This window comes from Vanellus vanellus (genome assembly GCF_965231255.1).
Source record: "Vanellus vanellus genome assembly, chromosome: 10".
Taxonomy (NCBI): domain Eukaryota; kingdom Metazoa; phylum Chordata; class Aves; order Charadriiformes; family Charadriidae; genus Vanellus; species Vanellus vanellus.
This window is the reverse complement of record NC_138915.1, coordinates 15363636-15377646: the sequence shown is the minus strand read 5'-3', so window position 1 is coordinate 15377646 and position 14011 is coordinate 15363636. Positions and strand designations below refer to the sequence as shown.

At 47.6% G+C, this 14011-nt stretch overlaps 1 protein-coding gene across 1 annotated transcript in view; it reads right to left on the bottom strand.

Moving 5' to 3' along the window:
- The window catches only part of SH3BGRL (SH3 domain binding glutamate rich protein like), a 37792-nt gene extending 29229 nt beyond the window's left edge, over positions 1-8563 (bottom strand). Inside the window, exon 1 of the mRNA XM_082488100.1 lies at positions 8411-8563. Coding sequence (XP_082344226.1) covers positions 8411-8455 — 45 coding nt within the window. The 5' untranslated portion in view covers positions 8456-8563. The remainder of the gene's footprint in view (positions 1-8410) is intronic.
- Positions 8564-14011: the final 5448 nt, after the last annotated feature.

Sequence of the window (14011 nt, the reverse complement as noted above, 5' to 3'; positions counted from 1 at the left end):
GTTAAAACTTCCTCTCCTATGTACAGGCTCCCACAGCATCTCAGATTTTGCAAAGCAGAGACACATAGGATTTCAGTCACATTGGTATGTCTGAATACAAAACAGATACAGAATCTGTTTACATTTCAGAGGAAATTTCTAGTTACACCTACATGTCCAGAGCCTTCTAATACTTTTACAATTCCAAGCATTTGTAATAACCACCAAATTAAAAACAAACCAACACATCCCAAACACACATATATTCTTTTCCATCAAACATTTTTCCTGGATGCGTTCTTAAATTTTTAAATGCAAACTGTTAACATAATTTTGGGTGGGAGAAGAGCCAATTTCATCCAAGAACAGAAGAACAGCTTTTTGGGGTTAGATCCAACACTTGTCTACCCCAATATCCTGTCTCCACCATCCACAGACCCCAGGGAAGAGCATGCCAACAGATTGAGCGCAGAGGGCTATACCACATTATACTTTCCCAGACTTCAGTAATCCACATTTTTGAGTCAGAGGTGTAGTAATTAGGTTTAATAGCCCTTAATAGACTTTCTCCCTTAATTTGTCTCACTGTTTCCTGAGCCTATGCAATTTTTGCCATACACAACATTCTCTGGCAGTGAGTTTCTCCATTAAACTACATGTTGTCAAAGTACTTCATTTATTCTGAACCTGCCACCTGCTAGTCTCACTTGCTCTCCCCCAGTTGTTGCATTAGGAAAAGTTATGAATCGTCACTTCGGATTTGTTCTTCCATGCCTGACATGATTTTATTACTTTTCATACTTTTTCAGCTCTTTCTTTTTCTCCTGCAAAACCCCCTAAAAATTCCCAACATTTTGTTTGCTTTTTATGACCACTAATATGATATTTTTGTGGAATTAGCTAGTATAGCCCCAAGACCTCTCTGCTAAACAGTATCACTTAGTTTAAACCCCACTCTTGCACAGGATGACGATTGTTTCTTCCCACTTTCCCACCTGGGAGAGCTACAACAGGCTGCTCTTCACACTGTGCAACCTCACTTCACCAACAGCCTTGTCACCTCGCTCTTTCTCCACATTGCTTAGGGTACAGCACAGATCTCTGTAGGATCTCCTTGTAATTTCTGCATGCTGCAAAAGCTGCCAATGTATGCCAAAGTCTTGACTGTTACCTGGTTTATATAACTGGTGTGTAATCCATTATAGAAGCCAAAAAGAAAAAAAAAAAAAGCCTTTCTTCTTATCCCACAGCCCCTGTTTCTTCACTAAAAGAGATTTTTAGCCGGACCAAAGCTTGTCCAAAACTTTCTGGAAGTCCAGGGATTCAATATTCAGGGATCACCCTTACTCATATGCTCAGTGCCCGCTCCAGGTAACTCAGCTATGAGGCACAGCTTTCTTCTCCGACAGTGTATTGATTCTTCCCCCTGTTCTGTCTCTATCCACATGTCTGCTGTGAAAGAGTCCAACAAAGAGTAACTTAAATTTGCCCAGGATAGGAAGATAGCTTGTAGCTTCCAGACTTCCCTGAGATCCTTTTTTAAAACACTGCTGCCTTTGGCTCCTTTCTTCACTCTGACACCACAGCAATTCAAACAATAGGTCTCTCAACAGGTAATAGTTAAAATTTTATGGTCGAGGGCTTTTAGAATTTAAAGCAAGGCAGTATTCACATATGGAAAAAGATTCCCCAAAAAACTAAACTTCAGGTAGCTAATCAAAGAAATCAAATCACCACATCCACTTCTCACAGGGGAAACAGCCCAACAAGAAGAAGTATCAAGTCAGGATGCAAAGACTACTTCACCTGTATCCAGACAGCATTAACTTTAGTCAATCCACAGTCTGATGTTAACCCTTCACATTTTCTGCTGGTGGATTAAACCTCGATCTCACTTCACTACCTTCCAAATTTCAAAAAACATGCCTTAACAGTAAGCTGGAGACGCTGTCCTGGAAAGGACGTGCTCCTGGATGGAGGGTTTTTTCTGGGACAAACAATAGTAGATAAGCGTTACAATTAAAACCCTTTCAGGCTTGATTAAATATCTGACCAACAAAAGTACTTTAATCATAAACTGAATGTCTCCCCTGAATAGGGCTGGGGTTAAACAAATGTCCTGAACACTGTATTTGAATGTTTGAGTAGAAACATTCTTGAATAGCATAATACTGATATAAGTTGTGGATTTGGTTTGGGTTTCCAGATAGCTGATTAGTGCCAGGAACTAAGATCAGCGGTTCCAGGGCAGCAGCTCAAGGATTGGGGAGCACGAAGAACAGCTACACAAGGCAGAGCTCATCTATCTCTGGCTATGACAATGACGCATCCTTAGCTCCTCTTTTTATCACATAGGGGAATATTTTAGATCTGTTTTGAGCTTGAACAGCTGAAATCTATCAATGTTTGTTTAGTTCCATTTGTCTCTTCTCTCCCCAATTCCTCCTCTTCTGGGAGGAATAACAATAACCTTGCAGACTCTTGTTTTTGGCATCCTCTGCTTGTTACGGGCATGCCAATTCACTGACTTCCATAGGAATTTTCTGAGTGCAACTTTAATGCCTCAGGACAAGAAAAATTCCTTGCTCAACTTTACAAATATTTATTAAAAAAGCACAAGTGCTTAGCACTGACATGACACTGTGTAGATCATATCTCAAGAAGTACTGAGGTTCAGAGTTCAAGTAAAGCCGATGCAAGCTGACGGCATTCAGCTTCTTCCCAAAGTCAGCCTTTTCTCCCCAAGCAGTGCATGAGAAAGACATAATCCCGATGCATCATCTGAAAATAAACAGTCATACCTGCATATGCAATCTACAGATAGTCTCAGAAAAAGCCTTTCTGAGCTTAAACTGGAGAGTATAATTTACCATCTTTCTTATGCTGTCAGAAAACTGTTTTTATTTAAGCACAGTAGAATGTTTTTTATTTTGATATATTAAAACTATTGCAACAACTGCAAACAATTTAATCTCTGGCTCTATTAAATATTTGAACGTAATATTTTACGAAAAATATTTGACTTATCTATAGTTTGGAACAATTACTTTAAAAAAAAAACAACCCACAAGGCAGATGGAATGCATCCTAGCTAACTGCCTCACTAGATTCACGTTATGTATTTTGTCTTCCACCCTGAGAGGTCTAATTCAGAACAATTCATACCATTTTGTTGAGAGAGATTAAGTTTGGTTAACATTGGGTATCCACAAAAGTACTTCATGCATATTATGTTTACACAACAGAGGAGTTTAAAAATCAATACCAAGCCTACTAACAAATCAGTTCTCACCCACAGTATATAAACTGCATGAGCTAAGTATCACAAAAATATATATACACTTCTGAGATTGTTTTTAAAACTACAGATGCAGCTTATTTTCCCCATAATATGTGGTTTTCACTAAACTTGCATCACATTACAAGACTATTTATAAAAATTCATATCATTATTTTCTTCTTTCATTAACTGCACTGATATACAGCACCATTTGGACTGAAGGAAGTTCATCAGCAGTTCCAGACGGTCTGCTGCCACTGCTCGGGGCTTCCGGGATGACAAATGTGACCACACGCATCCGGGCTTTGACAACACATTTGCAACCTTGAACGTGACACAGAACAAAGCACGGTTACTATATACAGTGATAAAAACGCTGGACGCGAAGACCCACCCTGCTGTAGCTGCATTTGCTGTCAGCACGGCTCAGCACAGAGCCACCTCCTGCTACGGCCCCGCTCCACTGGGGTGTTCACACAGCAAAGCACCAGCCGCTCAGAAACCTCAAGGTGGCCAAACACCACGGAAACAGAAAGCACGCAGGCTTTACTCATTCTATCTCAGGATGGCAATATTTGCATTCATTGCGATAAGCAGAGGAAAAAGGGCCTCGGGGGATTTAAATGCAAAATGTACATGCTTTTGTAGAATCTCCAACTCTTCATCTATTACTTCACTGGGATTGCTTCAGAAGGACGAAGTGGCTTCACCAGCCCTCCCAGAGCCCTGAGTTGTTGACAGGGACAAGAGCTGGTGGTTACGCACAGTCACTCTTATCCAAAGCTGTTCTCCCTCAGTTGCAACCCATAGTGCTCTAGAAAGCACTTGCCGCTGGCTATATATCCCAGCAGCACCAGAAAGTGCGCCTGTCCCTTATTGGGTTATGTGGGGGAAAAAGAGAAATGTAATTGCGAGCAAATGTTCGCTCTCCAGACCACAGGCCGCTTTATTTCCTGGTGGGCGGGGAGGAGAAGACATAGATCCTTTCCCAAGCAAGAAAACAATACAAGAAAAACATGAAACCCCCCACATCCCTAATTTTGTGAATGAAAAAATAAACTAAAATTTCCTTTCCTCTCTAAAACCGTCCTTAGACAGCAGTGAGTCTGATGCCTAACATGGGACTCTGACACTGATTCTGGAGATCATCTCTTATTTTTGCCATGTCTGCAGTTGCTGTAGGAGGTGAGGAAGGAAAACCACCCACACAGCCATCAAAACAAGCGAGGGGGGAAGAGCCTGGAGAGATGGAAGCACGGGCTGTAGACCACAAACATGAAGTGCCTGGCTCCGAGGAGCGGTCTGGACACCAGGGATTCAATTCAGCCGTTTCCACAGCCCACGGCACCGGCAGTGGCACGCAGGAGAGCTCAGCTCACCACCTCCAGCGCTGGCACTTCACGTCCATAGCCACAGCCCCTAGGTTTCATCCATACTCCTGGAGCTTGCAGGGGGATATCGGATGAACGAACACAATTCTCTCGGACAAAGTCCATAGTCAAGACCAGTGCAGTTGTTGGCAACAAATGCACACTCGTAAGACCGAGAAGAATTTAAACAGCTGGCTCCTTTCCACACGAGATCAATAAAACTGGTGATCCAACTGCCTTCAGAAAGATGCACACAAGTGCTTCTGGTGCTGCAGGAAAGCTGGGGCAATTTTTTACCCCCCTAAAACAACAAAATACCTAAATGCTAATGGAGAAAATCACAGACTGGACTTGTGCAATTCAGCTTCTTCCCTCCTCATATATTTTTTCTTCTAGGAGCAAGAGTCTAATTACTCTTTGGCCTCTCCTTTCATCTCTTGAATAGAAGTCTACAGTCAAATCGCTCTCACAGTCTGCATGGTCCCTGCTCAAGTCAATGCTTGGGTGCTTCTGAATGCAGCATTTGCATCTGTCATTTTATATTCGTAGCCTCCAACACTGTCTCATACTAAGTAACACTGTTTACTTCAACTGTATGTCACACAGAAAGGTTCCTGGACAGAAGCTGTACATGCATATTCCCACGTTTGGTGTCTACAGCTCATCTTCATAATTACAATCCCCCGTGCGTCCTTGCCCCAGCCCGCAACTCACCCGTACAACATTCACATTGAGACAGATTAAAGAGAAAGGGCAACTTTCCATACAAGACTTCCAAATACAGCAGGAAACTGGTGCCGGAACTATTACATTATGATCTCTGGGGTGAAATTCAAATAAGAGACCAGACCATGACTGCAATCATCACATTTTGGCTGAATCCTTAATTATAGATTTCCAGTATATTCAGTTATCTCTACTTACGAGAACCATGGCAATGAACCACACGAAACCAAAGTCACCTTTACCGTTACCATAAAGAGTATAAAGCAAACCCCATGATCGAGTGCAAATACAGGACTTTGCAACCAATGAAACACACCAAACATAACAATGAGCACTAACTCAGTGCTGCAAAACCCACCACGGGGCAGCTCGGCAGTCACACTTTCCGCTGTAACGCCCATGCCCAGACTCTGAATGACATGGGAATTAAGTGAACTTCACCAGAAATCCCTCGAAACATAGTTGTAAGATGCCTTTGCTTAGACATGAGCTTCACACAGTACTTTTTCCTCACAGATACATACTACTGAATATGAACTTTATGGAGAACAGTGCCTTGGGGAAACATTTTATATACTATGATGTGGCAAATTATACTGCATAACAAAGTATGACTTTGCCAATAAAAGACCACAAAATTTGGGCACCCTCCAAGACTTACAGCCCCAGGCTGTGAGGTGTGAAGCAATCTCAACCCCTTTTCCCTTCAGTGGGAGACAATGCTTTCTGGAGTCTCACAAAAAGCTTTGCCAACTTACAGAAAAAGGGCAGTTGTTTTCTAGAAAAGAGGAGATTTTATACTTATTTCTGTTTTGCTTCTACTCAAGCAAACCAGCCTTTTAAAAACCAAAATAACACAGTGCCGGGTATCACCGACAGTACAAAGCCGACCTAGAAGGAGTTAGAGCCCTTACAGGGCTGATGTTAGCCAGTTCAGTTATTTTGCTGGAAACAGCATTGACTCTGTTCCATCTCTCTGCAGCAACCTCCTCTGATGCGTATTTTCCATTCCCTGAGCGGGCTATTTCAAATTCAGCACCTGGAAAGGCTCCTCTGGTCCTCCCAGCAAAGCCTGTCTCACCAGCAGCTTAAGACCCCCAAAACCAACTCACTGCCATAGAGCACATTTCCCTCTGGATAGGTGCCTCTCTGTCTTACTTTAGGTTGAAACATCGATTAAAATTCTTATACCAGAAAGAAAACAGCCACCCGGTGAGGTACCGTGCTGATCCCTGCCAACAGAAACACCCTTGATATACTCAGTAAACTGAGAACGTGCAAGTCCTGCTCATTACCACAAGATTACGTGAGCTGCACTAGCTTTAGACACAGGCATGAGTATATACATATATATGTACACGTCATAAAACTGGCAATTAAGTGCATGATACGCTCAAATTCCACAAAAACAAGCTACACCAACTCTATATTTAAATTCCACTGCAAGGATGCACAAAGCAGCCTGAAAGGCAGCAGTAAGTCAGATTCAAGCCTTGTAATGTGTACAATCCACATAAGGACGAGACAGCATCACAGAAGCCACTAAGCTAATAATTAAAAAACTAATTTAAAAACATGAAAACATAGTCAGGATTGAGATCAGCGGTTGTACCCCTGGAGCAGGCAGAAATCAATAACTGCCATTAAGAGGTCACTGATAAAAATCTATAGCAACTGAATCAGTCAACTTGAAACCTATTAACAGCTGTATTAGAAAGAAAGAATTACTTTTTCGATTTGCTAATGACCACTCCTTTCCTTCCAGATGATCATTTTGTATAAACCCAGCAGAAATCCTCTTGGATCTCCTTATGAATGAACTACTCACAATTTCAAGACACTCTCCAGATCAGCATCAGATAATCATTTGCTTTTCACAATCAGCATCAGCACGTCGATGTCAGCATCAATATCAAGATGAACAAAAATGATGTGGGAAGAGAGCAATGACACCAAGTTCCACACTCCTGTGCCATATGTACTCCGCCACTACAGGGCTCGGCTTCTGTCATTAGAGCTAAACAAGGGGTTACAGCATTACAGCCATCAACATAAAAGCTTACCAACGTGGTATTTTATCTGCTGAAGATCGTAGATCAGTGACTGCACTCAACCAGAGAAGGAGAATTCAGAGGGTTTTTTTATCTTCTGTACATCACTGTCCTCTGAAAGTTTGGGAGCCTGCACCTGAAGTACACAGCCTAACAGTGACATGAAAGGTCATCACATAGCCACAGCTTAGTCTCTCTATCTACTTGCAGTAAAAGTCACTGATCATTAACTCCAATAGTTGGCATTTTCTAAGTCTCTGGCATTTTGTAGGTCTCCAGCACATTCATACTAAGTGTGACAAAATCCCCCGGATTCCGGGCTCAGAGCATCTATCACACAGACCAAACAGAAATCAGATGATCTTGAGGACGCTACTGCTACATCTGAACCTAGGCACAAACCCCCAGTATTTTTCTTTGTTTATTTCCCTTTTGAAAAGTACAGTCTTCTGACCGAGCTCTGCCTACAACGCACTGGGGCGGTAAGAAGCAAACCCCAGTATTCCCACACAGCGAGAAACCGCAGCCGCTGGGACAGTAGCCACACACGCCTGCCACCATTAATGACTTAATCTAAGAGGAATAAACTCATCAAAAACCGGACAGTGACATGATGGGTGACACCATTTAGAAATAAACTTCCAGAACAACACCCCAAAAAACCCAAAACAGCGTTGGCTTGGCCTCGCCAGCGCAGGACGCGGGTGGGGACGCGCGGCACCCGCTCGGTGCCCCGCAGCCGCCCCGGCCGCGGGTGGGGGGGGAGCCGCGCACGGAGCCCACAGGACCCGCTGCGAAATCGCCATGGAAAATGACATTTTATTCCGGACGGGCAGCTGCAGCACACGCATCTCCCGAACAGCGCTGGACGCTTCTCTCGGTCGGCCGCGGGGGGCGAAGCCCGGCTACCCCGAGCCTCTCCTCACGCCGCCCGCAGCCCGCCCGCCCCCCCGCGCCGCCGCCCGCCCGCCCGCCCGGTACAACTTTCCCGGAGCGCCCCTTACCGCCGTGGAGCCGGAGGAGGAGGCGATGTAGACCTTGATGACCATGCTGGGAGCCGGGGCGGCGGGATGCGGAGCCGGGCGGGTGTGGGTGTGCGTGCTGGCGGCACGGCGAGCCGAGGCGCGGGCTGGGGCTGGGGCTGGGGCTGGGGCTGGGGCTGAGGCGGCGGCGGGAGGGCGGGAGGGAGGCGGCGGGAGGCCTCGCCCCGCCTCGCGGCGCTCACTGGGCTGCCGGCCCGGCCCGGAAGAGTGAAAAATGGTTAAAAAAAAAAAAAAAAAGGAAGAAAGAGAGGGGAGAGGCGAGTTCTCGACGAACCACGCGAGACGTGCGGGGGAGGGGGCGCCCGCGCCATGGCGGCGGGAAGCGGCGCTGAGGGCGACGCGGGGCCCGGGCGGGGCCGCCGCCTCAGGGAAGGGGGCGAGGGAGCGGCGGGGCCGCCGTGGTAGCGGCCGCCTCCCCTCACGGCCGCCGGGCCGGGAAGGACCGACCCCTCCCCGGGCACCGCCGTTACCGCTCCCCGCCCTTCAGCAGCTTTCCCCCGGGCCCGGAGACGCGCCGTGTCTGCCGCCCGCGCCGGGGGTGCCCCCGCCTCGAACTGCCCGCGCTGTGAGAGCCCCGGCGGCACCTCGCCACCCCGGCCCGCCGGCTCCCATTGCCCCGGCCTGCCTCTCGGCTGGGCGACAGAAGGGTGGGATGGGCAGATGTTACTGTGCAGTGATAGTTAGAATAAATAATTCCCTTTTAAAATATGTTCCAGCGTGAAAGTTGCTGTCCGAGCGGCGTGTGTGCCAAGAGCCAGACTGCTCGGGCATCCAGTCAAGTTCTTCGCCTTCTCGTAATTGTTGTAGCTTCCACACAAAGAAAAGCATCAAAGAATGGCGTATCGCCGCCGCTGCAAGGGTCTGCCCGCTCCTGGGCTCGCCCCGCTGCTTCCCTGCCCTGGCCAGGACGCGTCTGCCGGGGCATCACGCCGTGCCGGGGCATCACGCCACGCTGAGGCATCACACTGTGCCAGGGCATCACGCCGTGCCGGGGCATCAAGCCGTGCCGGGGCATCATGCCACGCTGGGGCATCACACCGTGCCGGGGCATCACGCCGTGCCGGGGCATCACGCCGTGCCGGGGCATCAGGCCGTGCTGGGGCATCATGCCACGCTGGGGCATCACACCGTGCCGGGGCATCACGCCGTGCCGGGGCATCAGGCCGTGCCCGGTTTGCGCAGGGTGTGGGGCCGTGCGGAGGGCCCAAAGAGACTCCGCCAGCCATCAGCTCTGCAGTTCCACCGCGTGCTGTTTCATCATCCGTATTAATTAGGGCTGCTGGATGAGCCCTCAAAGAGTTCTTAATTGTTATGGTGACACGTTATTGAGGGAAATTTATATTCGGCACCTGTCTTCCGCTTCCCTCTGGTACTCCAAATATTACCTCATATACGTTTCATTATATATTCTCATAGTAACTTCACACAAAACATAAAATACTTACAGTGATAAACATAGCAAGCTGAAATTTTACCATCTACAAGTTAAGATGAAAGATCTTTGTTCTGCTGTTGGCAAAAGAGGGGAGGTATTTCTGATACGATTTTTCCAAACAAAATAAGCCTTCCTGTTTCAAATTATCAGGTTTGTGGTTTTTTTTTTTTTAAACCACAAATATGATTTTTAAAAAAGCCTGTTGGATTAAAAACTTATTATTGAATTACTGAATTGTCACCTATGTTTGTTTTATTAGTTTGCCAATAGTAAGCAGAAAGAACTGTTTTGAAGATGAGATGCCTAATTTTGATATTACTTATGATACTTATCTGAATCTTTGAGACTGTCATGAGATTTATGTATGTTTTGAAAATGCAATAAACCAAAATTTATTCAGGATGATGATATACAATAAAAATTCCCTGGTTCAGAGAATTTCAAAATTTAATAAAAAATAAATGGTGTACTTTCTAATCTCTTTAAAACAAACCAAGTTAAGTCCAGGACATTAAAATTCTTCAAGGAATGTGTTTGTACAAGATGTGTTTGTACAGCCCCCTTCACAGCTGCTGGAGAAACGCACTGGTAATTCCCATTTCCTCCGAAGCACCACGCTATGTGCCAGTCGGCAATCTGATTCATGGCAAGGAACGCTAGAGGTAGAAACCACGGCTTATCAGAAAGAATGAAAAAATGCAGGTGGAGAGCAGGATAGATAGGTTTATTTGAACTTTGGGCTGACTTGTCATTCTGCTGGCTGGCCGCCTGCTCTCCTCTCCTCCTCTGAATGCTCTTCAGCTCCTCCGAGTTGAAATTCTTCTGCAGTGAGCTGCACCTTGTCTTTCTGCCTACTAAAAAAACTCATATAATCACTGCTCTCAAAAGTGCACTTTAGGAGGCATTTTATCTTCATGAAGAAGATTTATTAAGTTAAGAGCAATACATGAATTGGATATTATTGAAATGACCAGGTTTTCTTGACTCATAATAGTAAATTTTCTACTCTATTGGCAGAAAAGCACAATGTTTTCTATTCCCAGACTACTCATGTAAAATCCACAGTATTATTTTTGTTTTCACTGTTAAACAGTTGTGAACTGTTTAATTATCCTTCTCAAGGTAGACCAAAACCTCAAACAAAAACAAATTGACATTATGCTTCCAAGAGGAAAATCTCCTGTTCTTGTGCAGCCAACAAAACAATATGTATACAGTACTCAGCGATGATTGTTGTCTCCTTGACTCTTTTGTGCACTTGCTGTAGCGTGTGTTGGTACAAGGCCATCTTGTCAAGCTGCATCTTTTATTACTGTCACTAGAAGGAAAACAAAACCACTGAATTTTATTTTATATTATTTTACATATCGAGAAGCAGCAATATGGAGCAGGTGGCATCACTGGCGCTGACTTCAGGGGCAGCAGGAGTGTAAGTGCTCCCTGAAGGGGAACCCAATGGATTGGCCACCCCGAGTCATCCGGGGATTTCAGATAAAAATGTTGCTGGTAATGGCAAAGTTATACTTGCTTTTTTCTTTAACCACAGACAAGGAAGGGGGCTTCTGCGTAGTGGCAAATTAAGCTATTTTAAAAAAAGAAACGTAGTAGAATCTCACAATGAAACATATTACAGTAATCGATTGCAAAATCCCTCTTGTACAAAAGGTCAGGAAGCACATGTGCTCCAAATGCTCCACAGCTTCTTTGTAACCACGGAGGGAAATACATCCAGAATTCAACTGTGAGTATTTGGGTAGTAACGTGAGGCTGTGCCAGGTTTTGGCCTCTGATTGTGCTTGTGCTGTTGCTGGAGAAGATGATCTGGATCTCTCTCCCGAAATGGAGGAACGCGTGATCGGCAGGAGATGTCAGCTCAGCAGTCTCAATAAGAAATAAGAAATCTATTCTTCATTTCCACTCCCGGCCGACCAAGCTTGCCAATAATCGGATCCAGAAGGCAAATGGTGACTGGGAGTGCGTCTGCTGACTTCACGCATGTGCTGCGAGAGCCGTGTCCTGCTGCAGCCCACACCAGTGCAACACTGACTGACGGTGGGTGGAAACACCACTCCCCTGCTCCAACATGCCGGTGGAAGAGGGTTGGAGCGGTCCTGGAGATCTGCTTCTCCTCCTCCTCCTCGTTTGGAAAGGGCCAGGCCGGGCATCCTTGGCTTGGTATGTAATTGTGCAAGACAGACGGCAGTTGGTGGCATGAGGAAGTAAACCACCCCACACAGAACATGGCACTTGGTGTCACCGCTTTCAATTTCTTAATTACCTCTACGAAGGAACTAAGGAGTTCTGCAAAAGTGATACACACGCGTACCTGCGTGACATAAACCATCACCGTGACTCCCGCACTGCCACTCGTCCCCGCTCCAGACGCACCCCTCGCACCCAACACTGAAGGCGGGAGGGGATCAAAGCCGGGCTGCAGCCACCCTCCCTGTCCCCGCAGCACCTCTGTGCGCTCCGGTGCCCGCCCCGCTCGGCTCCGCTGCGGGCCCCGCCGCCTCCCGACCCCGCGGGGCAGCGGCGCCGTCACCCGGCCGGGGCGCGCCCCCTGCTGGAGCGCGGCGGGGACCGGGACCGGCGGGGCACCGGCGGAGCACCGCGCATGGCGGCGGCCTCGGGCGGGTCCCCCCGCCGTCACCGACCCCTCCGGCCAAGGCTGGATGTCCCCCGGGGAGACACAGCGCGGCTGCCGCCGGAGGAGCGGGCTGTGAGCGGGGGGTGCAGACTGTAACCGCCAGTTCAAAATAAAGCAGAATGGGCAAATTTAATGTTTTTAACAACGTGATATTGTTCTGACAGTTCGGCATTTATAGAGCCAAAGCTGCCCGAAGCAACTCCGCCGTGGGGCCCTGGGGTGCACCTGCGTCGGTGCCGTGGGGGGGATCAGCAGTGCGCCTCCAGAGTGACTCCCGCGGCAGCGGGACGCTGCGGGGGCGTGCAGGCGTCGGCGAGCGGCCCTGCAGCAGGCTCGTTTGATGGCACCTGGGTGAAACCAAGCTGGAGGGTGACTCCAGGTACACACATACTGCACTGCAGCAGCTGTGAAATGTATGTCGTGTGGGTCCTCCGCACCGGCTGTTTCGCGTTACAGGTTTGTTCCTATTGCACCCCATTACCTGCCAGAACTGATCCGGGCAGGTATGCCAAACCTTATCCAAGGCAAAGGCCGGACAGCCCTTTAAAATATTTTTGGCAGACTGTATCTTATGCATAAAAAGCCCCACCCAAAATTAAACTGAAGCTAGAGGTGCCAGCTAGCACAAGGGCTGGAAGTTCTGCATTTCTGCTCCAGCAATACGTTTGCAGGGGCAGTAAGACGGCGGCAGAGGCTGTGCCCTTGCCAGATCACCCACTCAGCCAGCGCTGGGCATCAGCAGCCACAGCCCCGACACTGCTCCGGCTCCCTGCTGCTGCCTGCACAGCAACACGATCATTGATAGCAGCGTCACAGGGCTCAGCTACAGCAGCTGGCATGGGGATTGTCACCATTCCCTGCTCCTGACACCTTCCCGTCCCTCTGCTGACTTCTGTCCAGAAAGGCTCTGGCCATGCACAACCCCCTGCCTTGGGTTTAACCTCTCCTTTTCCTTGTGCTCCAGACCGTCTGGCCATCCTACCGGCACCGAGCCACCAGCCAGCCCAGGCTCTGACAAGCCCTGCACATGCTCCTGAAGTGCACTTAGTTGTCCTGATGCACCTGAGGGAAGTGCGTGGAAGGGAATACTACAGATAGCAAGATTTCAGCCAGAGTAACAGAAAAAACACTCTTTTAATGCTGTCTTAGGCCAGTTTGTTAAACTGGGCATTCTCAGAATGAAAGGCAGAAGATACAATCCAGAAGTCTGCCAACACCTTTGCCAGGTCCCTGGCTCACCCTGACTCGGGACCTGGACTGCACAGAATACATTTTTGTGCTCTGAACAGTAAATCCTGCCTTCCCCGCGCTCATACAGCAAGAAACCTGCAGTTCCTGCTTGCTGTGAGCTCAGAGCAAGCTGAAAGAAGGGGAAGCGGAGCTGCAAATTGGTACGTGATGCCTGCCATGCCACTGTTTGATGAGAAGTTTTGACATACTGGAGGCAGCCCACGCATTCACAGTTGCAGAGGGCTTG